Below are 27,576 nucleotides of genomic sequence, written 5' to 3'. Positions count from 1 at the left end.
ATTCATTCTTTTTCTTCTTTTCTGATTTGTTTTTTTTATTCACTTTGAAATCATTGATAGTGTGATACTTTTATCGATCTGCTTTCCATGTGAGCTCTTCAAATGTGTATTCCCTTTTACTGATGTCACTGAGGTGTTGATTGTAACTGACAGACAGAAAGCAGCAGGGGAAGACACTGACTTGATTATTTTATTTATTTATTTATTTATTATATTTCTATACCGCCCAATAGCCGAAGCTCTCTGGATGGTTTACAGCATAAAAACATCCAGTATACAATTAAAAACATATATCAAACACATGGAAACAATATAACAAAATAACTAAACATAGTTAAACACATGGACACGACAGACACAATCCTAAAATGTTAAGTATAAAAACGTATTAAATCAGTTAAAATATTAAGCTGTTTAAGATGTTAATGTTAAAATTACTAAAATTAAGATTGTGAGTGATAGATGCAGGTGTTAAAAGTAGATATTAAAATGTTAAAATGCCTGGGAGAACAAGAAGGTTTTTACCTGGTGCCGAAAGGATAACAATGTTGGCGCCAGGTGTACCTCATCAGGGAGAGAATTCCATAATTCGGGGGCCACCACAGAGAAAGCCCGTTTCCTTGTTGTCACCTTCCGGGCTTCTCTCTGGGTGGGTCCCCGAAGGAGAGCCTTTGATGTTGAACGTAGTGTACGGGTAGGTTCATATCGGGAGAGGCGCTCCATCAGGTATTGTGGTCCCAAGCCTAATCTGTCTGCAATTCACTTGAAAAGGAATGTAAACTGGCAATCATTACAGATTAAAAAAATGAAATGAATCAGAATAAAGTTCAGTACCAGTAGAGACTCATGAATAAATACCAATTCTTATATTGATAACTCTGCAAAGCCGATCTCATATATATGTGAGATCAGAAAAATCAAAAGATATCAGAGGAAAAAGGAATTGGATCATTACCAACCACCAGGAGGCCACATTTTAAAACTAAATGTAAAAAAGGAGACAATTCCATCCCTAAGGCAAAGACAACATTAGGTCCTATTCCAGTCAGACTGTTCCCTTCCTGTCCCCCCCCCAACCAATTTATGGCAACTTCCTTGTGGGAAGGAATATGTGATGCCATCTACAGCAGGGCTGGTTGTTCTGGGGGTTTTTTTAGTATGTGGTTCTTGGTGTATCTGTTTTATAAATGTTGTTAGCCACTTTGAGGACTCTAGTTGAAAAGGAGGATACAAAATACTAAATAAATAAATTTACTGTAACATGTAGTCAGATGCCACCTTTAGGACCAAACTATGTTATCATCAAATTGTGTATGAACACTGAGGCTATATTGCCGAAGCAGTCATAGAAAATGAGGGAGCCAATACATCCAAAGCTCAACCCCACCTCTTCACAAATCCCGGGCAACAGCTTATAGTTCAGCTGCAGAGAGTTGTAAGGTCAAGCTTTTGAGGCTGCAACTACAGATCAGCTCATTCACATGATTATAGGAGCCCCTGGAATGTCACTTGTCCTGCCATGGGATGAGTTGGTCCAGTGAAAGTTGCTTACCATCAGTTTGCTGTGTACACTATTGTAACTGCTCAGAAAGTTGTGGTTGTACTATCATGTTAGAAATTGATCCTGGCACAGCATGCAAAGTGGTAGGTGGTAGCAGGTAGTTTTAATGATCACCACAAAAGCCTAAGGCAGTACAGATAAATTGGCTAAAAATTACAGCTGTCATGGGCTCAGCTGCTGATAAGATGGGCATACACACACATATCTGCAGAGTTCTATGTTCATGTAAATAGCAGATGAGGTGGTAAAAGAGTTCTTGGAGTGTTACCATTTTAGACTACAGGTAGGGGAATCATAAGAGCATTGCTCCACATAAAACCTCCTTCCACACAGAAAACTAGATGTCAAGGAGAATTGTTCTACCCCAGTGATTTCCCTGATACACTAGGGCTATGTGAAGGGCTAGGGTTTTTCCCCACAGGGAAGCAGTTACCCATCTGCAATCCAGATTGGTGTAGTCCAGGAACTGTTGTATGACATTAAAGGCAGTGGTGACTTTACAATGGCTCTGCAGGGGGTGATGATGGAAAATGTCCACTCCCCAAGCCCTAGATGCTGATGCTTGCTGTTTCAACTGGTGCTCTTGGAAGCTCTTCCGTGATACAGTGAGAATAACCCCTAATGTGTGCCAGCTAGCAGCCAGGGCCAGGTAGCACCAGATGCTTTGGGCCCAGGTGAAAGTTGGAGAGCAGGGTATCCATCCCCATCTAGGCAGCTGGACAGTTCACAGCTCCTGTCCCTTTATGGAAAATGTCCACTCTCTAGGCCTTAAATGTTGCTCATATATTGTAACCAGGGTTTGCATCCAGCATTGGTCAGGTGGAAAGCAGCTTGCACAAAAGCCCTCTGTCCCCCCCCGAAGCCTTTCTTAAAAAAGTGTTCCCAGAGGACCGGGGGCAACTGCCAAACATTGTGGGTGGGTGGTGGCATGTGGGCCTGCAGTGGGAGCTGGAAATTGCCCAAAACTGAGTGAAGAATTTTTTTCCAGTGGAGCGCAAGATTCTTCCACCTGCTTTGGGGTGATTGCACACAGCGTGTTTGGTAGCTTTGTCTACCTCTGCTGCCTTTTGCTCACACAGTGTTGGATTAAACCCTGTTTTTTCCCCCATGTCAACAAAGGGTGTAATTGTGTTTACTTGCCCAGAATTTAGTGGTATTTTTTTTTTTGCTGTTGTGCTTTAAGCTTAATTTGCAAGAATTACATATAAAACTAAAAGTATTTGGCTTTGTTCTGGAGTCTGTTTTTGTTCTAGGCCAGCATTTTAAATAGTTTCACTAAGTCTTGTTGAATCATAGTCATTGGATCTTTTTTTCCCCCCCAATCGAGAGACTGGAAAATGTGGTGGATGCATGGGCAGAGAATGTCCTGGCTGAGAAAATATAATTGGTACTGTATCAGCACAATTTTTACATGCCAAACCATTCTACATTTTTAGATCACTAATGGACCCATCAGTCTAGTCCTTGTCCATAGCACTGTAGAATTGGGCCTCTATATGAGTCTGGATTTGGTGGCTGGCTAACATTATAATACAATGAGGCAAACATTCAGAAAGATCTTTAGCTGGAGGAATTACTGTTTAGCTTTCATTCTTAAGAGTTTTGGTCAATATTATTTGGAGCCTCTTGTGTGTGAATTTGTGGAAATGCTTTTTACACCTCATATTCTCATTCAGGAGCACTACTGAAAAAAGAGTTTTCTTCCTTTCACTTACAGATCATCAGGATTGCTGGTTTTGTTCCTCACAACTGCTCACAATCCCAACACAGTATTTAACTCAATTGATCCCCAATGGCTGTAGAGCATCTCACTCTGTGTTATATTGTGGTGCTTGTATTAGTATTATTGCAATGTGTGGTATGTGGGGGTTTCCCTTGAAAATGGACTGGAAACTGTAGCTAGTGCAGAATGTGGCTACCATATTGTTAACTGAGGCAGTGATATGGGGTTGTGTAACATCTTTCCTGAAAGCTCTGAACTGCCTGCCTGTATACTGCTGGGTTCAACTGAGTGTTAGTGATGGTGTACAAAAACTTAAATAGCTCAGGGCCCAAATATCCTCAGGAGTGCTTCTTTCAATACCAGCCAACTTGATCCTTAAGACCAGTGGCTCTGCTTGCAGTTCGCACCAGGATTTGGAGTCAGGGGATATGTAGAAGACTTTTCCGTGATAGGGCTCCAACTCTGGAATGATCTCTCCTTAAAGGTGCATACCTCTCCCACATTATTGGGTTTCAAACACCAGTGGTTTTTTAAACATCTTTATTTGCCCAGGCTTTTGTAGTTTCGTAAGTAAGAGGTCCACTCCTCATCAACGGTGTATGCACTTTTTTTTTAATTACCTGCTACTAAATTTCTAGTGTATAAGCTTTGTCTGCTATATTTTGTTCTTATGTTTGATGTGCCTAGTCTTGGGATCTTTCTGAGGAAGGATGTTTAATCAATAAATGTATTATCATTCATAATACTGCACAGTTGAAAAAGCAGCCCAACATGCCCAGTGCTGTACGTGATTTCCGACTGTTCTCTTAGGAAATAATTGCACTACAGATCTGAAGCAGTCTGAAACGATGCTTTAGATTTCCCCAAATAATTTTGGAAGTTGTAGTTTGGGTTATGTGCTAAAACTTATTTTGAAGAATTTCAACTCCTCAGTACATATAAAACATATTCTGTGAAGACAGAGTTTTGTGTCCAAATAAACATGAACGTCTTCCCATCAGTTAAAAAAAAAGTGAGAAGAAAAGGGTTTCAGTAGGCACATAGTAACTCAGCAAGCAAGCTTTCACAAACAAGAGACCAAGGAAGGCTTCTCTGTAAAAACAGTATGTGTCATGTTTGCTTCCCATACCCATTCTGCAATCTGAAAACTGCTGTATGATACAATAAAGGACTGTAGTCACCATTAGTCATTTGAAACCAGTTTTCCAACTACATATTTCATACCCATTGGTGACTACAACCCATGATTATGTTAGGCTCATAATAAGCCCCTAGATGACCTAATTTTGCCCCATGGACCTGGCGAATGGCTTGGACATCCATAATTTGTTAGATTAAAAGGTGGCAATCCTACATGTAAACATGCCCTTATTTATTTCCAGAGACATTGGGAGGAGCTAAAACTTCTTAATACTTTGTTATCACAACAAGAGCTAATCCTGTCCTTGATGTTAGTTTGTCACATTTTTGGCAAAAGTAAATGTATTTGTTCTTCAGAGGAGTATAACGGTCTTTAAATTCTCATGGCTATAAATTTTTCACAGCAGAACTTTTTTTGGTGTTTTTTTGTAATGACGGTTTGGTTTTGGGAGGAGAGCACTATCTGTTTGTGTACATGCATGCATATTCGTGTATGTGTGTTTTAAAGGGACAGATTTGGCTCCTTTTAAGGGCATAGAAGAAGGCACTAGAGTTTCCACTGCTGTCTAATCTTGGAATGTTGTGCAACATTTGTAACCTTCTGCATTAATTTTTCCTTCTGGGAATACTGTATCCTATAAAAAATGTTTGACATATGTCAACAGATGCCAACAGCAGCTAAGCTCCAAATCAGAAGATCTTGTAACATTGTGGTTACATTTAAAATATTTTTTTGCATCAAGTCCAAAATTCCATTGTTAACTAGAGGGGCAGTAAACATTACAGCCCTTGGTCTCTAGACACTGTTGAAATTTCATGTGCACTGGCTGTTCCTTTTTTTTTATAATAATTTTTTTTATTATTCAAATTTTTATAAAACAAATACAAATACAACAAAAACAATACAACAGAAAAAAATAAAATAAAAAGAAAAACTTGACTTCCGATTTGTTACAGATCAGCTATAAGTATATAATATATATCAAACCTGTCTCCTAGAACATACGAAATTCACTTTTTTCCAAAGTCTATCTTAATTAATCGTCAAATCCCATTATCATCATTTCATTTTTTTCTTTCAACAAAAAGTCCAAAAGAGGCTTCCATTCCTTAAGAAATGTATCTGTCGTTTTTTCTCTAATAAGACATGTCAATTTGTCCATCTCAACTAAGTCCATTAATTTCAATAGCCATTCTTCCATTGTTGGTATCGTTTCCATTTTCCACTTTTGTGCATATAGTAATCTTGCTGCCGTGATCATATATAATATTATTCTTCCATATTTCTTTTCCTTTTGTTTATCCATAAAACCCAATAAAAAAAATTCTGGTTTTGACTGAATATTTATCTTTAAGATTTTTTGCATCATCCTACCTATCTGTGCCCAAAATAATTTTGCCTGTTTACACAACCACCACATATGATAAAAAGATCCTTCTTGTTGTTTACATTTCCAACATACATTAGAAACATTACTATACATTTTTGACAACTTTTCTGGAGTCATATACCAACGATACATCATTTTATAAAAATTTTCTTTAAGATTATAGCATAATGTAAATTTCAAACCTTTTTTCCACATATTTTCCCATTGATCCATTTGTATATTATAACCAAACTTTTTTGCCCACTTGACCATACACTCTTTTACTTGTTCTTCTTCCATGTCCATTTTTAATAAAAAATTATACATTTTTGCAATTATACATTCATCATTTGTACACAAACCTATTTCAAAATCAGATTTATTTATTTCAAACCCATACATTTTCTTGTCCATTTTAAATCTTTCTAACAATTGTAAATAGGCAAACCATTGTGAACTATATCCTTCCTTTATTAGTTGTTCTCTCTCTTTCATTATATATTCACCATGCACATTTTCTAATAGTTCTTGGTAAGTTAACCATTTCTCTTTTCCAGCCATTTCTCTTCTATAAAATGCTTCTTGACTTGAAACACATAGTGGTATTTTCGGAAAAAAACCTTGTTTTGTATTTATTCCATATATTCAACAAAGGACATCTTATAAAATGATTATTAAAATCCACATTAACTTTTACTTTATCATACCATAGATATCCATGCCATCCCTACTTCAGGTTGTGACCCTCCAAATCCAATAATCTTTTATTCCTCAATAGAATCCATTCCTTTATCCAGACTAAGCAACAAGCAGCAAAATAAAGTCTCAAATTTGGTAATCCCAGCCCTCCTCTTTCTTTGGCATCTTGTAATAATTTAAATTTAACTCTTGGTTTTTTCCCCTGCCAAACAAATTTAGAAATATCTTTTTGCCATTGTTTGAAAGGTAGATCAGAGGATATGACAGGTATTGTTTGAAATAGAAACATCATTCTCGGCAATACATTCATTTTTATTACAGATATTCTACCCATTAATGACAACTGTAATTTATCCCATCTTAACAAATCTTTCTTAATCTCTGTCCATAGTTTTTCATAATTATTATGAAACAACTTTGAATTTTTATTTGTCATAATGATACCTAAATATTTCACCTTTTCTTCTATTTTAAAATCTATCTTCTCCATTAACTCTTTTTGATCTCTTAAAGATAAATTTTTCACCAACATCTTCGTTTTTTGATTATTGATCTTAAATCCTGCTAATGGTCCAAATTCTTCTAGTTTATCCATCAATACTTTGATTCCTTCCAAGGGATTTTCTAATACAATTATCAAGCCATCAGCAAATGCTCTCAATTTATATTCCTCTTTTTTTATCTTTATTCCCGAAATCCTTTTGTCTTGCCTTATGTCTCTAAGCAGCACTTCTAAAACCAGAATAAATAGAAGGGGGGACAATGGACATCCCTGTCTTGTACCCTTTTGTATTTCACATGAGTCCGTTAAATCCCCATTGACAATTATCTGTGCCTTCTGTGATGTATAAATCGATCTGATCCATTTTATAAAATTAACTCCAAAGTCCATTTGCTCTAGAACCTTAAACATAAATTTCCAATTCAAATTATCAAATGCTTTCTCAGCATCCAAGAAAATCAAAGCAGCTTGTATGTCATTTCGTTGTTCTAGATATTCCAACACATTCAAAACATTCCTAACGTTATCACTTAATTGTCTTTTAGGTAAAAACCCCACTTGATCTTCCTGAATAAATTGTTGCAATATTATTTTCATTCTTTCAGCCAAAATCATTGTAAAAATTTTATAGTCATTATTCAATAAAGATATTGGCCGATAATTTTTTGTTTTGGTTAAATCCTGCTCCTCTTTAGGTATTAATGTTATATTGGCATTTTTCCAACTATCCGGTATCTTCCCCTCTTGTAAAATAGAATTCATTGTATACTGTAAAGGTAGTAAAAGTTCCTCCTCCAAGCATTTGTAATACATTGCTGATAGTCAATTTTTTTTTTTTTGCACTGGCTGTTCCAATTGGCTGAATCTCCAAGTTGTGACACCCGTCATGGTGATGAAATGCTAAACTGCCATAAAAGGGACAGGCTGCACTCGCAGACACGAAGAAACAAATGTTCACTCAACTCCTGAAATCCAATTAATAATTCCCGCCAGAAATCACGACACCTTCATGCTCCACTTATTATTCCACTTTACGACTCTTATGTCATAAATTGGAGGGGATGTGAAATTTTATTTATTTATTTATTTATTATTTGATTTATATCCTGCCCTTCCTCCCAGTAGGAGCCCATCGTGACTCATAAAAATCATAAATATTACAACTGTGTTCAGAATCACTTATTTCCCTTAAAGCATTTCCAAAAGCTTCAAAGACTTCATACAGAAGGTGTTCTCTATGGACATAAAAAATTAGCACCTGGGCTCTGTGTTCCTTTATGGAAGGAAGAACCCCTTAAATGACAACACTGAGTGCTTTCAATATTTATACCAAATTATAAATGCTGTTTTCGATCAAGATTTCTCACACTGTAGTTATATTACTGCATCCAGTTGTATATGCTTAAATAAAATCAAAACCAAACGAATTTATAACTGGGTGTAAGTTACAGCCCAGGTAGTAATTTGGAATATTGCATTTTTAAAATATGGGTTGATTATAATTCTAGCATGTTTGATTTTCATGTCCTTCTTGCTAGTCCTTCTCCTTGCATCTAGCCCATCACCAATTGCTTCTCTGAGTGAATTCAGATTTTTGAAGTTTGTTGAATGTGTGGTGGTATACAGACAAACTTCCATTGGATCTTCATACCCCCATCCTTCTTGTATGCAAATAACAAAAAACAAATACTATCTGACAGTATTTAGAAAGGAAAAAATATTACCTCCAACTGTACCTCCACAAAATGTTGTCCAAGGCATCTATTTCAGGATATGACTGGCACTGCTTTTTTCAACCCTGTGGATCTCATCACTGGGTTTTTTTAAAAACTTCCAACAGAACAACTATTATTCTGTGAATCTACCCTCATTCAGTGATTGATCTGATGACAGAAGGAGTGGTAACATGAGTGCAGCAAGCTATAAGTATTTTTTGCTAAAGCAGGGTCTGTATCTTGGAGACTTTAGAGGCATGCTTTATGTATGATCCATTACTTCACTTGTTTATGGTTGCTTTTTATTCAGTCAGTCTTGGGCCTGTCTTTGATGCAACATGAGAGATGGATTTATGTTGTGTTCATTGATTGTGTGAACTAGCAATGGTGTGGTGGGCAGATTTGAGTGATCACTTCTCACAAATCATGCACTTCTATCCTCTGCCTAGTTGCCATCTTGTACATGAAGGCTTATGGTGTAAAATCAACCTGAAAAAGTAGTTAAACATGTTGAACAAAGCTTTTTTCAGTCTGCCTTGTGTAAATTCTCTTCACCTGACTATAGTATACAGCCACTCTCGTGGCTGTATAATTTCAGTGGTTTGTATATCAATAATGTTGATAGTTGTTAAAGAATTCTGTAAATTCAAATTATTTAAAACAAGTATGCTGGTCTTTTGCAGTTTTAATAAAGGTTTAACAATGATTAATGACTTGGACATTCTATCCTACCAAATTAAGATCCAAAGGAGAGGCCTTAACTGTCAGATGTGAAAGTAGGATTCCTGTTTCAGTAAACCACACATGGCTTTGTCTTTTCACCTCTAGAGAAGTCATTTTAAAGGGCTTGGCTGGCCAACAGTGCAATAATCAATCTTTTGTCTCTGGAGACCAGGCTGCTACAAATCTTTCTTTAGGTGAAAAGTTGAAGAATTTGATTAGTTGGTCTCATCCCAGCTCCCCTTTCCCCACATTTAACAGTTTGGCACAAGCCACAATCTTTTGTTATGGGAGGCCCAGGTTTGAAACAGTGGGGACGTTTCTGCTCAGAATCAAAGTATCTTGACAGCAGTAAGTGTGCTAGCTTAGACACGTCATTTTTGTATCTAACTAGCTCTGTTGATCTTCTAGTGACAGAAATATTGTCCTCTCTAATGCTTCTAGTAGAATATATTTTGTTATCTCTAAGGATTCACCATTAGAATATATGAACAAAAGAGCCTTGTTCTGTTTCCAACTATGACAGGGTACAAAGATCTGTCAGGTTCGGTTCTTTCAGTTTCTAGTTTTTTCCAATCTTAGTTCTTCATATTTCTGCAGCAATTTTTGATTTTTAAAAAAAATTCTCATGAAAATTCTTCAGTATTTTGGTGCAAATTTCTCCTAATAATAACATTTCTGTATGCAGTATGTGCACATTTTTGCAAGCAAATTATCTGAATATAATGCATTTTGTATGTTACTTTCACTAATATATTCCTTTTTAGGCACATTTTCTCTTAATATATGCATTTTTGTAAACATTGGTTGTTTTCAGGTCACAAAATTTGTGACAAAATTTGGATGAGTGCGAATAGATTTTTGCTTGCCCCTCCCCCCATGGCTGCCTCTAGACTTGCTTTTGCCCTTTCTTGACCATTTGGTTGCCCTTTTCTGTACATTGACTATTAATTATACATTTGGGGGTGGAGAATCTACCCCCCCTTTCAGTTCCTTGAATTTTTAAATAATTTTGTGAACACAACCCAAATTAATGAACAATGGTTAGTAACTATGAGAACAGACTTAGACAATGCTGTTTTGCTCTGGTTTAACCAACAGACATCTAATGCAATCTATGTAAGTTTACTTAGAAGTAAGTTCCACTGGGCTTCCTCCCAAATAGATGTGCACAGCATTTCAGCCCCAAAGAGCCTGTGGTGGTTCATGCCCCTATTCCCCATATCAGTAAATAGGCCTAGCAAATTGCCCAAAGAAAGATTGAATTACAATCTAGAGGCCTTTCAGTACCATGTATGCTTGGAGCTTTACTAGCTTACATTCATGATATGGCTGCCGTATTTATGCATTAGTTTGTACCCAGTTGTGGAAGTCTCTTTGCTTCAGTGGACAGCAAGAGGAAGAAGCTGTGCAGTCTTCCTGCATGCACTCCCCCCCCCTGAATTGGGAAGCTCTCTGGAACAGTGGGGGATGGGGTAGGTTGGGGGGGCTGCAGAAGAAATGGGGAATATGCCAAAATCACCTGCCTTCTCCTCTTTCATTCATGAAAGCATTCCTGTGGAGCAAAAGGCTTTCCACAAGTGGAGGAACACCACTGGATTCAACCATGGCAACTGAATGGTAATTTTTCCATGAGCTACAATGCATTTTGCACTTCACTTTTAATTAAGAAAGAGTCCAAATCAATTGCACAAAGTTTGTGTAACTCCTATGTGGCATAGCACTAGTGCCAAAATTGCCAAATTGCCTTTTAGTCCATGAGTATTAGATTAATTGGAAATAAATTTATCCTACATAGCAATGGCAGGATTATTTTTAAATGCAATTTGGCATATTAGTTGGAATATAGTGAAAGAATCCTTGGTGTAAACGAATGTTCTTTGCTATGGTCATTTTTCTTTATGCCATACTTGGCAACAACATTCTGAAATATTATGTTATGGTGGGAATGATTACTCAAGAAAACATGATTGAAGACTGTGAGAAATGAGCCTAATCAAAACGAGCATAATTTTTTGCAAACAGAACTGATTTTAGTAAATTGTAGGAAAGGGATTGAAGGGAAGGGGGCAGGGGGAGAGAGAATGAGAACTGCCTGCCCTGGATATGTTGAGGGTGCTTGAATCTGATAATCCTAACCTATTCTCTGCATTTGCAGATGTTTCCTTGTTATGGTTGCAAAGCCATGTGGATTCAACATTTCAGATAGGTCTAGTATTTGCTTATGTTATCTGATGTTTATATATGCCAAAGTGGAATTTTATTTTGAAAGTGCAGACATAAAAATACACTTGAACAAAAAGACATCTGCCAGCTTGCTGAATTTGCTATAAAGCTCACATTTAAGCAATGCTGTCAGGTTTACTACAGTTTCTTCTCTGGCTTCTATACTGTCAGTGTATTATTCTGTGTGTGTGTGTGTGTGTGTCTGTGTGTGTGTGTGTTGCAAAAATGCTGTTCATTTCCCTGGTAGGCTGTCTCTGAATTACCACCAAGAACGAGAAGTTAGCCAGTCAAGGGTTCAACTAAGTTTTATTCTCGAGAATAGAGACACTCTTACTATGCTCATGCATCAAAGTAAGTTGTCTGGCCATTAGTGTGGCCAGCTTCCTTTTATATTCTATTTCACTGTGTATTTTGCATACTATGCTTTTTGGAAGATTTCAGCATTAGCAACAAAATGAAACTTATCATGGGCTACTGCCTTTTGGCTGTATGACATTCTCATCTATGTCAATAACATCTTCGTCAATAACATCTACCATCCACTCAGTAACATCTAACATCTAGGTCAATAACATCTAACATCTACTTCAATAAGATAAGTTGAAGAAGATACATATATTCAAGCTAACATTGTTCTCCTAACAAGATACATGTATCCAAGCTAACCTTCTGTTTTCCTTTGCCAGTTTGTCAGCATATTTCGTTCCAAGTTTTCTATAAGGCCTTGAGACCTCTAACATAGCTGTACTTTGGTTCAGCATTACATATCAATACATATTCTAAGCATAATTATAACCTGGATTTTCTCAACACTCCCTGCTCAAAAGGCTTTTCTCTATATTCCATAATTAGTTTTGGCCCAGTAGAAAATTAAGCATTTATATTATTCGGGGTTTTCTCTTATTTGCCCACCTGTGGTAAGAGTAACTATTCAGATTATCCTGCCTGTAGCCAACTCTTGCTCCTATAACCAGAGCTTTCTGACAGATACAAATAGTCCAGTTGGTCTCCCCTGTAGCTGCTGAGGCCTTGTCCTCTGGTTCTGGCACCTTTTTCAGCCTGGAATGATGTATCCACTTCTCCATCCCCTCAAGTTTTGCCGCCGCATGGGTTGTCAATAGCACTTGGTTTGGTCCCAGCCACTTTTCTTTCAGCGGGTCGTCTCTCCATGTCTTTTGGAGTACCCAATCGCCTGGTTTTAGTAAATGCAATGGCCCTTCGAGTGGTAATCTTTGAGCCGGGGCAGCAAACCTGTGGAGAGAAAACAAGACAGACTGCAAGGCAGTAACATATTCTTTTAACTGAACATCCCCTACTTCTAAATTTACAGTTTTTCCTCTAGCCAGTGGTGAAAACCGAGGGGGTCTGCCATATAACAACTCAAATGGTGTTAATTTCAAACTTGCCCTTGGTTGACATCTTAACCTTGTCAGGGCAATAGGGAGAGCTTCTGGCCACTTTAGTTTTGTCTCAATGCACAACTTAGTTAGTGCTCCCTTTATTGATTCATTCTTTCAACTTGCCCTGATGACTGCGGTCTCCATGGAATGTGCAGTGTCCATTTGACTCCCAAAGCTTCTGAGACTTGTTGGACTACTTGCGCCACAAAGTGGGGTCCTTGATCTGATTCTATTGACTCTGGCAACAAAAATCTTGGAACTATTTCTTTTAACAGTAATTTGGCAGTGGTTTTAGCTGTGGCATTGCGAGTAGGATATACCTCCACCCATCCAGTCAATTGATCTACTATAACTAAAAGATGTCGATATCCACTTGCAATGGGCATGTCAGAAAAGTCAATTTGTAGCCTCTGAAACGGATAGAAGGCCCATAGTCTTCCTCCCATAGGCGCAGGTGCTTTCATTGGAACAGCATTTACTTTCAGACAGGTTGGACAACTTTGTGATGCTCTGTGTGTTTCCACATACAATCCTGGGGACACAATTTGTTGGACTAACAAGTCCCTCAATACATTTTCTCCCATATGAGTAGCCTGGTGTGTTTCTTGGACAACATGTCGAAGTAAAGGCCTGGGAACTACAACTTGTCCCTCTGGCAAAATCCACCAGCCAGTTGCATCTTTAGTAGCCTTTGCTTCGTGGGCCCTTTCATTTTCGGCAGGAGAATAGACTGGTGTGGTTTCTTTCCATTCTTCTGCGGGCATTAGGGCAGCCTGAGTCCTTGCCTCCATCTGGGCCGCTTCTTTTGAAGCTTTATCTGCTCGTCGATTTCCTTCTTTCTCTTTTGCATTCTGGCATTTCCCGTGGGCTCGTACATGTATCACAGAGACTTCCTTTGGTTTTCTCAGGGCTTCCAATAAAGCTATTTTCTGAGGTCCATTTGCAATCTTCTGCCCATTTGCGGTAATAAACCTCTTTCTTTCCATAGGAGCCCATTCGCATGTACAGTACCAAAGGCATATCGAGAGTCTGTGTAAACTTTCACTCGCTGTCTTTCTGCTATTTTCAAATCTTTTGTTAGTGCTGTTAGTTCTGTAGCCTGAGCTGACCAGTGATCTGGTAATTGTCCTTTCCATACTTCTTTTTCTAGGGTCACAACTGCTCCTCCTGTGTATCTCTTCCTATCTTTCACTTGGCTGGATCCATCAACAAAATATTCCATATCTGGTGCCTCTAAGGGAACATCTGACAGGTCAGGTTGTATCAGAGTCACCTGATCAAGGATTTCAACACAGTCATGGCTTCCCTCCTCTGGTCCTGGTATGAGCGTCGCTGGGTTCAAAGCGTTGCTTCTGTGAAAGCTTAATCCTGGGTTCCCGAAAAGGGAGATTTCATATTTCGACTGCCTGGCAGGGTTAAGAAATTTGTCTCCAGCTGTTCCTAATATCTGGGGTACTCCAAGTGGTGTTTGAATTTCCATCTTTCCTCCCATCACTATTTTCTGTGCGTCATCCATGAGGAGCGATGTTGCTGCTACTGCTCTTAAGCATGCTGGCCATCCTCGAGCTACTGGGTTGAGTACCTTGGAATAGTAACCAACAGGCCTCCACGTTGGCCCGCACTTCTGGGTTAGTACTCCCGATGCCACTCCTCGATTCTCATATACATATAGGCAATAGGGTTTTCTTCCGTCCGGAATAGCCAATGCTGGAGCAGAAAGCAAAGCTTGCTTTAGACTGAGAAAAGCCTTTTCCATTTCTTGGGTCCATTTCCAATTAGGGATGTTTTCTTTCATTAAAGCCTCATAAAGGGGTTTGGCTTTCCCCCCATAGTCCGGGATCCACAGCCGACAAAAAACCCACAAGTCCCAGAAAAGCTCACAATTCTTTCGGCGTTCAGGGATGTCTGGTCTGCTGGATTGCTTGCACTCGTTCTGCCCCTAAGGTACGGCTTCCTTTTGTCACGTTGTATCCCAGAAAAGTGACTTTAGGATGACAAAGCTGCACCTTTTTCTTCGAGACTTTGTAGCCCTTTCTTCCCAGCGTTTGCAATAAGGATATTGTAGCGTTCAGACAGTCTGAACCTTTGGATTCTCCTTTTTCCATACTTCTAGGTCCTTTTGTAGTGCCTCTGCAAAAATACTCGGAGATCCCAAAAATCCTTGCGGCAGGACTATCCATTTCAGTTGCTTCTTATCGTGGGTGTCAGGATCCTCCCATTCAAAAGCAAAATACTTCTGGCTCTCCTTTGCCAATGGTATGGAGAAAAAGGCTTCTTTTAGGTCCAAAACGGTGAAACAGCTCAAATCCCATGGTATTTGCGTGATGATGGTGTGGGGGTTGGGCACTACTGGGTGGTCTGCTTCAATTATTTTATTAATTTATCTCAAATATTGGACCATATGAAACTGGGGTTTCTCTCCCTCTTTTCCTGACTCCAGTTATAGGGGTATTGTAAGCTGAGGTCCCTTCCACCAGCCAGCCATTTGTCAGGAACTTCTCAATGAGGGGTTTCAATCCTTCTTTCGTCTGTTTTGACAGTGAGTATTGTCAAACACCAACTGGATGTGCCCCCTTCTTCAGGCGTACACTTACAGGTTCCACTTCTTTGGCCCTGGGCGGTTGGTTTCCCGCCCAAACATCTTCAGTCACTTTTTGCTCTATTTCATGTTCAACCTCAGATTTTGATGAGTCACTGACTTTCTTGTGGGCCTTTTTAAACAAAGCCATCTGATAGTTGGAGCCTTGTTGCTTGGGTAGCCTCACAATCATCTTGTCTTCCCTGAAGAAAATTTCCGCTTGCAATTTCTGCAATTTCCCAGCAGAGCTACAGGGCAAGCTTCAGATACTAAAAATTCATGTTCCAACATCTTTTCTCCAACTTTAGTTAGGAGAGGGAATGTGTAAGGCACTTGGGTCTTATTGCCTTCAATACCTTCAATATTTACTGTATTTGCCTTATTTACATTTTCTTCCCTAGTAAACGGGAGCATGGAAAAAGTGGCTCCCGTATCAACAAGTCCTTTGATAATTTTTCCATACACCCTTATTTCCACCATGTGGTCCTTCGTTGTTTCACAAACACATTGGGTGGAGAATCCAGTCCCCGGTCCCCATCAATCTGATTCTTCACCTTGCAGCATGACCAAATCTGCCCTCCTCTTATTCTTCTTTAGCTTCGGGCAATCCTTACGCCAATGGCCTTGTTCCCTGCAATATGCACATTCATCCTTTTCTAGCTTTCTGCGACCTTCTTTCCTTCCCTTCATTTGTTCTTCCGATTGGCTTGTAATGGCTGCCACCAACAAGGCCGCCCCTTGTCTTGCTTTCTTCTCTTGCTCCTTCTTTTCTACTTGATCTCTGTTTACATACACTTTAAAGGCAATTTCCACCAATTGTGATAACATTCCTGCAGCTCCATCTGTCTTCTGGAGTTTCCTTCGAATGTCAGGGGCAGATTGGGCAATAAACATAGTGTTCACCAGTTTAGCATTCTCTTGGGCACTTGTATCCATATCACTGAACTGTCGGAAGGCAGTAGTTAATCTTTCCAAGAACACACTAGGGTCTTCAGTGGCACTCTGCCTAACTTCATAGAGCCGGGACAAATTGGGTACTTTTGGAATGGCCGTATGAATGCCCTCTAGGATAAGTCTTCTATACCTTACTAGGGCTTCCCTTTGCCCATCGTGTGTCACCACCCACTCTGGGTCCACAAGCGGCAATGCTACAGCAACCTCCGGTCCTCCCTCTGCATGTTCTGTGGTTGCTCTTCTTCTAGCCTGAGCCTCAACTAACTGTTTTTCTTCCAAACTCAACAGCTCATTTAACATGGTCTGCACATCTCCCCATGTGGGATTATGGCTTCGGAAAATGGAGGTAAAGAGTCTATGCATTTTATCTGAGTCTTCCCTTAAAGAGGGATTTTGGTTTCTCCAATTAAACTAGTCAGATATTGTAAAAGGCACATATACAAAGACTCTGTCCCCTTCAGGTCCAATCGCCTCCCTTAAAGGAAAATGTCCTTCGGGCAGTCCTGTTGGACATTCACAAGAGCCCTTATGTGTTTTTGATCGAGTATAGTGGGGCGAGTGTACATCTTCCATCTTTCTGTCTACAATTTTCTTGATGACCGGATCCACATCCCAAGAGGCCTCCTGAGCTTCTTTGAGCAAGTCTTTGTAACGGGGTGGTAGTGGTGTCAATACCTCTTTCATTTGTAGGCCTGGCCCGGGTAGTGGTGCGGATGGGGACTCTGCCTGTGGGATGGGAAGCATTATTGGTTCGTCATCATCCATCTCTTGTTGGGCTACTGGCCATTCCCTTACTGATCGAATTACACCCGGTATTCCTTGGGCATCCCTCCCAAGGTCCCCCCCACACCCCCACTGGCCTTTGGGTGGTCCAGAATCAGGTAATACGGGAGGGCGCTTACCCTGTTCAGTTTTCACCACCATGACTTTACATGTTGTTCCTTTACATTTTTTAATCCACGGAGGGCTTTTGCTCTCCCAGAATTGCCTTGTATCAATATATGGGAATTGATCCCAGTGGTTATCACGAACCACCTTTTGGTGCACAGCGGAAATTACTGCCCTGTCCCAAGTTCCCCCAGTTGGCCAACCAACTTGAAATGTTATCCATTCCTGGTTACAAAATATAATTAATTGACTCTTGGTCATTTCTACTCCATAATCTTTTTTAAACACTTTACAATTCTGGAGCATGCATGCCAAGGGATCTGTTCCCTTCTCTTCCTGTGACCCAGCCGCCCCCATAGTTTACTCAGATATACGGCGCCGCTACTCTAACATCAATCGGCCCGTGTTGCAAACAGAATTCCCAAATGACTGTAAAACAAAGGTGAAGAGGGTGCGCTTACCCGTCTGACAGCGGTCCCCAAACTGATTGACGGCGTCCCATCCCCAAACGAACCCTCGCTGCTTCCTCTCGGTTTCACTGGAGCCCCGTTGGAAGTCACGCTACCAGAACGTGGACCTGGCCCGAGCGGCAGGTCTCAACCGGACCCGGGACATCCTCCACTCCTGCCGTTGTCCCTGTCACTGGCTCCCAAGTCTTTTAGGGGACTCCTGGCTGGCTCGCCAGTTTTTGTTGCAAAAATGCTGTTCATTTACTGGTAGGCTGTCTCTGAATTACCACCAAGAACGAGAAGTTAGCCAGTCAAGGGTTCAACTAAGTTTTATTCTCGAGAATAGAGACACTCTTACTATGCTCATGCATCAAAGTAAGTTGTCTGGCCATTATTGTGGCCAGCTTCCTTTTATATTCTATTTCACTATGTATTTTGCATACTATGCTTTTTGGAAGATTTCAGCATTAGCAACAAAATGAAACTTATCATGGGCTACTGCCTTTTGCCTGTATGTCATTCTCATCTATGTCAATAACATCTTCGTCAATAACATCTACTATCCACTCAATAACATCTAACATCTACATCAATAATATCTACCATCCAAGTCAATAAGATAAGTTGAAGAAGATACATATATTCAAGCTAACATTGTCCTAACAAGATACATGTATCCAAGCTAACCTTCTGTTTTCCTTTGCCAGTTTGTCAGCATATTTCATTCCAAGTTTTCTATAAGGCCTTGAGACCTCTAACATAGCATTACATATCAATACATATTCTAAGCATAATTATAACCTGGATTTAAGCAATGCTGTCAGGTTTACTACAGTTTCTTCTCTGGCTTCTATACTGTCAGTGTATTATTCTGTGTGTGTGTGTGTGTGTGTGTGTGTGTGTGTGTGTGTGTGTGTGTGTGTGTGAGTGAGTGAGTGAGTGAGTGAGTGAGAGAGAGAGAGAGAGAGAGAGACTGCTTAATTTCAATCATCTTTGAAAGATCCAAAACATGCAGTTTCAGAGTAATATACATGCATGAATATCTTGCATATAATAAAAATGTATGTGTCATCATGCAGCCTCATTGGAGGATTTGTAGTGCCTCGTTGCAATCCTTAATTTGCATGAGCCCAGGGTGGGGTAGGAAAGCAAGCAAGAAGGCAGGTTGCACAACAACAGTGGCCATGCATGGGAGTGAGAAGGAAGGGACACTGACAGGGAGAAAGTGGTGATTTAAAACAACAAGAGCGGTCTGAATAGACTGGGAAGGGAAGAACATCAAGGGGTTTTTTTAGCAAGGAGAAATAACAGAGATGAGCACAATACAGAAGCTAACACAACAAAACCTTTCCCAACTTTCTTCTCACTATACTCAAACCCCTGCTCACTCTAACTTCTGTCACTATTTAAAATTACCATTTTCCTCTCAGTGTCACTCAGTCCCTGCTTCACTCAAATCTCTGCCATTGTTTAAAACTGCCATTTTCCTCAGTACCTCTCAATCTCTGCGTTACCGAAATCTGTCATTGTTTAAAACTGCCATTTTCCTCTCAGTGCCCTTCAATCCCTGCTTCACTCAAACTTCTGCAGTTGTTCAAAACTGCCATTTTTTCCTTTTAGCGTGTCTCATTTCTCACTGTACTCAAACTTCCATTCCTCATGTGAGAGAGGTGAAGGACACAGAGCTGTCAGTTATTTCATAGTACCTTCACACAGTGTTTTTCCCTCCTGGTATCATGTGTTGTATTCAGCATGAAGTTCCAAATTCAGTCTTGTAATTTAGAACAGGTATTTTATTAACAAGCAAACACCCATATATGTACATCCATCAACTGAACTTAACATTTTCTTAACTGAACAAACTAACTGACAGGCTTGCTTTTAAGATTCTATTCATTTTAATGACACAGTAACATATATCGTCATCGGGTGTGTGTGCAAATAGGCTTGCAGAATAGGAGAGAGGGGAGGAGGATGTGGTCTGTGTACAAGGGGGAGTTGCACAAAAAGAGGGGGTGGAAGAGGCATGGACATGGTGAAAACAGGAGTGCAAAACAGGGCTGCAGAATAGAAGTGACTTCAGAAACAGGGTTGGGAAGGTGAAAAGGGAGCTTAATACTTAGATCCATACCAATCGGGCTTCAGGACTGGTCATGGAACTGAAACAGCCTTGGTCGCTCTGGTAGATGATATGAGGAGGGCATTAGATAGGGGAGAATTTACCTTCCTTGTCCTCCTCGATCTCTCAGTGGCTTTTGATACTGTCGACCACAGTATCCTTTTATATCGCCTAGAAGGATTGGGAATAGGAGGCACTGTATTACGGTGGTTCCGCTCCTTTCTCTCTGATAGATACCAACAGGTGGCATTGGGGGAGGAGGTTTCAGACCCTTGGCCTCTCAATTGTGGTGTGCCACAGGGTTCTATCCTCTCTCCCATGCTATTTAACATCTATATGAAGCCGCTGGGGGCAATCATCAGGAGATTTGGGCTGCAGTGTCACCAATATGCGGATGACACTCAGCTCTATCTCTCGTTTAAATCTTCACCAGAGTTGGCTGTGGAGACCTTGTCCAAGTGCCTGGAGTCCGTGAGTGGATGGATGGGAGGGAATAGGCTGAAACTGAACCCCGACAAGACCGAGGTACTGCTCGTGGGGGACAAGAGAAGGTTGGGAACCGTTGACCTGAAGTTCAATGGGGTGAGTTTACCCCTAAAGGACCAGGTCCGCAGCCTCGGGGTTGTACTTGATTCCAAGCTGTCCATGGAGGCTCAGATTTCAGCTGTGAGCCGGGCAGCTTGGTACCAACTACACCTTATACGTAGGCTGCAACCCTACCTTCCTGTTCATCAGCTCCCACTGGTAGTACATGTCCTGGTCACCTCTCGATTAGATTACTGTAATGCGCTCTACGTGGGGTTACCCTTGAAAACGGTCCGGAAACTACAACTTATTCAAAATGCGGCGGCTCAGTTACTCACAAACAGTCGTCGCCGGGACCACATCATGCCAGTGTTGTTCGATCTACACTGGCTTCCAGTTGTTTTCCGGGCCCAATTCAAGGTGTTGGTATTAACCTTTAAATCCCTACACGGTCTCGGCCCAGTTTATCTAAAGGAGTGCCTACAACGCCACCAATCATGCCGCCTGACAAGATCGGCCACACAAGGCCTTCTCTCAGTCCCACCAACCAAAGCAGCTAGGTTGGCGGGCACTAGAGAGAGGGCCTTTTCAGTGGCGGCCCCCACCCTCTGGAACTCCCTCCCACAAGATCTTCGGCACATCTCTTCCCTGAATATGTTCCGCAAGGCCTTAAAGACCTGGCTTTTTCAACAGGCTTTCGGGATTTTTGGGGAGGCTTAATATTCTTCTGTTTAAATGCCTCCTATTATGTATTGTTTGTTCTTATAATTTATATTATTTCACTGTATTTTTGTATTGTTTTTTGCCATATTTATTGTATGTACGTCGCCTAGAGTGGCCATTGGCCAGATAGGCGACACATAAATTAAATTTTATTATTATTATTATTATTATTATTATTATTAATAATAGTTGCATGGGGCAGGAAGGAGAAGCTGTAGGGGGTTAATGTGGGGGGAATGGCAGGTGGGTTGGCAAGTAGACCAAGCAGGGGCGCAGCCCATATTACACACATATAGAGTGTGTTACTGCAGATTGATGAAGTTTTGAGTTTAGAGTTGCATTTCATATTCCAAAATGTAGTAAAACATAGAAGGCTTCTCACTTCTCCTCAACCTTGGCCCATTATTCACGCTCTCTTTCAAATATGCATACCCATACACACACCAAACCACTATCATAATATACTGTCATACACATAGAGCAATGCAGTACTGTGTGCACATTGAGTCAGAGCCTCTCGCATAAACATTGCCCTATGTCTTGTGATGATACCAATTTATTTTTTAAAAAATGTATGCTGCCTCTCCAAATGCTCAAGGTGGCTAATAACAACAAAAACAAGCAGATAAAGCCAGAGCTAAAAGAAAAAATCAAGACTGACAGTGGCTCGGTATGTATATCATGCTAAACTGTGGTTTAGCACTACATGCACAAGCTGGATCTTGCCTGAATGAAGCGGCTCACAAGGTCCTCTTTTCCTTCCCTGTGGCCAGGAGGGCTTTGTTAGTACAGTAGGGCCCCACTCATATGGCGGGTTACGTTCTGGACCCCCGCTGTAAAGCAAAAACCGCTGTAAAGCAGAACCCATTGAATAGAATGGCGTGCGATGCCCGAAAACCTCTGTAAAAGCGGAACAAGCGCCATATGAGTGGGGCTTTAGTCTAATTGCATCTAATTGAGACCGCTGTATTAGCGAATCGCTGTAAAGCGGGGCCCTACTGTATTTAGTTTCACTTTCCCCTAGTCCTGGCTTATTGTGTTCTAGACATCATAGTTTAAAGGAAACTCTGGTTAGTTTACCAAGCCAACTTTACAACCCATGGTTTGCAGTTGTGGGCTTATTTTTAAACATGAGGTGCCTGCATGTGAATGGGTGTGAAACAAGGAAAAGTTGTTTCAAATAATTCTGGTCTTTCACGGCTAAACATTTCTAAGTACCTTGTTTGCTAATGTTCAAAATCTATGTATAGAGGAGTACATTTACATGTACTTTTAAACAAATGATTTATTTAGCCAAAGTGGTAGAGACACAGAGGTGACATGTTTAACGTGGAACCAGACTTAATGTGCTTTAACCATCATATTAATTCTATTATGACTGTGTTATCCTATCACTTCTTTAATACATTTTTAATAGACTAGGAACTAGGACTTCATTTGATAACATACTTTCCAGGAAGCACAAGTAGGACAGAAGAGAGGTGTTGTTCAGGGGTGAAAGGGAGTTTGACCCTAAGGCCCTTCTTGATTGGCAGTTCTTACAATTGTCCTAAATAGAGATTCTTTTCATGATCTAGAGCGAATGTGAGTCTATGGTGGGTGGCAGTGATGTATGTATGCATTGCTTTGTTACAAAAATAACCTTGCAGTTTATGAGAAAAACAACCCAACTTGACATATGAGCAAACTATGTAGTATTCAAAGCGCTCCACCTCCTTTTTTGGTTTTCCTCTCTGAAACACAGTTTGATTTTTTACGTATCACCTTATAAAACAGACATCCATTAAAAGTTCCAGAAAACATGCAGAGTATTAACTTGTTCAATAGAACTGGGAAAGAGAATACATTTTATACATGGTCCAAATAATTATGCCACAGTTGAGCACTTAAAGAACAAGCAATTACAAAACACCACTAGTTTGGGAATACTGAATGTATTGTGGCCCCTCTCATGAAATTAAATCCTGTTTAGTTATAAATTGCACACAGTTTAACAATATTTGACAATAGTACCATTTTTTGAAATTGCTGATAAATAAAATGTAGGGTATTGTGCTGCAGGAAGTCACACGCTGTATTATTTCTTGAAATTTGTGGTTATGTTTCCCAGCATTTTCATTCAGATCAAGAGTGTTTTTAAAAAAAATCTATTGTTAATTTCAGTTGTGTTACATTTCTCTTCTTTTTTTCAACCTGTTAGCCCTTTCAGACTTAGATTCTACACTTGTTCTCCCTGGTTGTGTGTGCATGTGTGTGTGTGAAAATGTTTGTCAGGGAAATTAAAGAGAGTGCAAATTCATTGGGTTTACATCATTCTGCCTGCAAAAAAAAAAGGCCGGGGAAGGAACTGGCAAACCCACCCCATATGTACGGTCTGCCTAGTAAACGTTGCAAGACGTCACCCTAAGAGTCGGAAACGACTCACATTACAAGTGCAGGGGCACCTTTACCTTTTTTAGACAGGAAGATATGAGCAATAGCCCAGGTACTGGTTGCTAGATCTTCCATTTGGCACTCTGTCACAAGTGGCACAACACTGAATGTCTTGGGAATGGTGAAAATCTGCAACTACTGCAAAACTATGCAAATGAATTGTGTATCTCTAGAATTGCTTTATCTCCGGCCGGAAGAATAATTGATGTCAAAACTGACCCAATACTTAGGGACTTTTTGCATGTGCTAAGCTACGGCTATTCCTTAGGAACATCGGAACCTGCCTTACACCAAGTCAGACCATTGTTACATCTAGCTCAGTGTTGCCTCCACTGACTAGCAGCATCTCTCCAGGGTTTCAGACAGGAGTCCATCCCAGCCCTACCTGGAGATGCTGGGAATTGAATCCGAGATTTTCTGCAAAGCAGATGCTCTGTTACTGAGCTACAGGGCTAAAAACAACTGGTGCTGCATATAAGTTCAGGTCCTTTATGTGACATATATCATATATCCCACTTTTCCAGGCAGCTCAGAACAGCTTATATGCTGTCCCAGGTAGCCATCCATCCAGGTTGGATGGGCCAAATGGCACTCTGGCATTATCTGTGGCACCCTCCTGCTCCTTTTGTTCAACTTTTTAGTGCCTTAATTTTTAAAAATTGTATTGTAGCCTATTTCACAAAACATCCTGAAGTGATTTAACAATATAAATCCCAAGTTTATTCCAGTGGGATAAAAACCCACTTCTGTTATCTGGCCTTGCATCCAGCACTGGTTAGGGCCAGATTCCCTTGTTATCTGCAGCTGAACTATATGATTTTCCTTGAAATTATTCTCTGGGTCAGAGGAGGCGGCATTGACTCCATCTAGAAGGGTTTGGGGAAGGCACATAACTCATTGGTAGTCAAGCACATGCTTTGCATGCAAGAGGCCACAGGTTCAGTCCCTGGCATCTCCAGGCAGGCCTTGAAAAGATTCCTCTCTGAAACCTTAGAGAGCTGTGGCCAGTCGATGTAGCTAGATAAACCAGTGGTCTGACTCAGTATAAGGCAGCTTCATAGTCCTATGATTTGAGCAGCATGGGCTGAACATAGCCTAATACCTAAATGTTGAGAGTCTTCACATCTCCCGGAGACATCAAGTTTAATATTTAAATAGAAGTATGTTTCCCTGGTGACAACTTTCTGCTCCTTTGGCAGCGTTGCTAGCCTGTTTTCTGAGTGGGTCTTGTTGGAATGTGCTGTGTCTAACTGGTGTCTTGATCTTTTTCTCTTTTCCCCAATTTCGCAGGGGAACCATCTGGACACACCGTGTCTTGTTTCTAGAAGAGAGAATCCTCAGTCACTGGACACTCTTCACCATTTGGAATGCCGGCAAACAAGGCAGGAAGCTCTTTAGGAGTTTGTCTCCAGCTAATCAGAAAAAAGTGAGTTCGCAAGAAAAATGCACACAAGTGGATACCACTTTAATAAATGTGCTTTCTTGCTGCCATATATTTTAATGGCTGTTTACTCAAATTTCAGCCTTCCAAATATTACTTTGGTTTAAAGAAATACATTGCTGCTTTTAAACTGAAGATGTATTTTTTTTAATGCTAAAATTAATTTAAAAATGGACTTACCTGAGACAATAGAAGTTGCCCTAAATACTTGATGCAATGTGCTTTGGGGTGACACTGGCCATGCTGTGTCAGTTGTCTTGTTTGTATGTGACTTGTTACGTTTTCAAACACACCAACATAATTGCAATGGTAGGCTTGTTTGCATGTTAACACTGAACACTGATGCAAGCTGTTCAGGTGTTCTGAGTGAAAGAGCGCACACTTATTTTATACAGCTCTACTGTGTACACTAGTACACAGACTGTACACTAACTGAATGCTACATGTGAATAGCTGTACAAATGTACAGGTCAATTCCTTTTGTACTCAGATTTTACATTTCTTGCATGTAATGGGTGAACACCCCTAAAGATTTGCCACCATGGACTCGCTGTTGTTATTTTAAAGTTTGGGGAAGAAGGCAGGATATTAATGATGAGGAGGATTCTGACATGATTCAAAAGGTGAGATGATATTGTCCTTATATATAGATAGCTCCACAAAATTAGTGTAATCACCGTTAAATAGATTCTGTTAAGCCATATGTTGAGTTTCTTTTTACAAGAGTGAGAATAGCAGCTAGATAGCCTTTGTTATAAATGGTAATACACATCTTGCCATTTTCAGTCCTTATTTATACAGCCACAAGAGTGGCTGTTTACTATAGTCAGCATGGATTTTTCACATTCTGCAATGTTAAATTGAAAATACCTCCCATACCATTCTGATGCTTCTGATAAGCTCATTTCCAAACAAAACCTTACACAAATTTATAGTCCTGAACTCAGAAATGCTTGCTTAACAATCCTCTAAATTTTCATGGCGATACACAAAACAGTCAGAGAGAATAGAGAGTTCAAAGTCTAAAATGAGAGGGAGGAAACCCAGAGCCCTTTTGGACTTATTTCTGTCAGAGTTCTTATAATTTGTTGAAATTAATTAAAAATCAGCCATGTTCACAGAGTACCTGTAATCCTACTACTGGTCTTGCCGCATACTCTGACCTTCATCTTCTGCAGTTTAAAAGTTAAAAAAATGCCTGGCTGAATTTTAATTAATTGAAGAAATTTAGCATTGAACTCAATGATAAGGCCAGGCATGCTTAGTAAGAACCAACTGTCAGTGTTCTAAAAGCCAGACTAACAGCTGCTGGGCTTGCCTAATCAGGGGGCCACACCAATGCCAGACCTTTATTTCACTTGAGACAGTCATGACTTCCCCCAAAGAATCCTGGAAAGTGTAGTTTGTGAAGGGTGTTGAGAGGAGACTCTTATTCCCCTGACAGAACTCCAGTGGCCAGAGTTGTTCAAGAGTCAGCTGCTCTGATTATAGCTCTGTGAGGGGAATAGAGCCTTTCCTAGCAACTCTCAGCACTCTTCACTAACTACACTTCCCAGGATTCTTTGGGAGAAGCCATGACTGTCTAAAGTGAAATAAAGGTCTGGTGTGGATGGGGCCAGAGACAGCTTTGGTTTCAATTTGGGTGGGAGGCTACATGTGCCTGCTGTAGAATAAAACGGTGGGGGAAACCCTGAATAAGAATAATACTGTTCACAATGTTTTCCTTTTGGAAAGGAAAGGAAAGGAAAGGGGCTTCCCTTCTGCCCAGTGCTCACCCACCCACCCAATCTTCCCCCCCTTCCTCCTTCCACCTCCCATTCCTAACCTCCTCCTCCCCTCCCTGCCCCTGCCCCCAGGTCAGTTTCACCTATCCAAAGCATGATTGCACAGGAGTAAATCCCACTGAACTCAAAAAGCATGCGTATGATCAAATGTGCCCTCCTCTCTCTCTTGCCCCTTCCTTCACCCCTCCCTTCCCCTCCCCTATCATCTTTCAATCCCCTCTTTTTCCCCTCCCCCTCCCCCTCCCCTCCGCCCTCCCCCTCCCCCATGGTTAGTTTTACCTATCCTAAGCATGATTGCATGCGAATAAATCCCATTGAACTCAATAAGCATGCAAATGATCAAACCTGCCCTCGCCTCCTCCTCTCTCCCATTACCTCCCTTTTGCCTCTTCCCTCCCCCTTCCTTCATCCCTTCACCTCCCCTTCCAATCTCTCCTTCCCTCTTCCCCCTTCTTCTGTTTCTCTCTTTCCCCCATCCTCCTCCCCCATGGTCAGTGTTACCTATCCTAGCCATGATCGCACGAGAGTAAATCCCACTGAACTCAATAAGCATGCAGATGATCAGACCTGCCTTTCCCCTCCTTCCCCGTGCCTCTCCCTTCCTCCCCTCCCCTCTTTTTCCTCCT

The 27,576-nt window shown here is 40.6% G+C and overlaps 1 protein-coding gene across 5 annotated transcripts in view; it reads left to right on the top strand.

Moving 5' to 3' along the window:
• Positions 1–27,576, top strand: part of B3GNTL1 (UDP-GlcNAc:betaGal beta-1,3-N-acetylglucosaminyltransferase like 1) — a 368,072-nt gene that overhangs the window by 320,700 nt on the left and 19,796 nt on the right. For all 5 annotated transcript variants that reach the window (XM_061621834.1, XM_061621837.1, XM_061621836.1 and 2 more), the window contains one exon: positions 25,016–25,151. In XM_061621834.1, the coding sequence (XP_061477818.1) occupies positions 25,016–25,151 (136 nt within the window). The remainder of the gene's footprint in view (positions 1–25,015; positions 25,152–27,576) is intronic.

Source organism: Rhineura floridana, chromosome 3 (genome assembly GCF_030035675.1).
Source record: "Rhineura floridana isolate rRhiFlo1 chromosome 3, rRhiFlo1.hap2, whole genome shotgun sequence".
In the NCBI taxonomy this organism is placed as follows: Eukaryota; Metazoa; Chordata; class Lepidosauria; order Squamata; family Rhineuridae; genus Rhineura; species Rhineura floridana.
The sequence above is the reverse complement of the archived record's forward strand: the minus strand, read 5'-3'. Positions and strand labels throughout refer to the sequence as shown.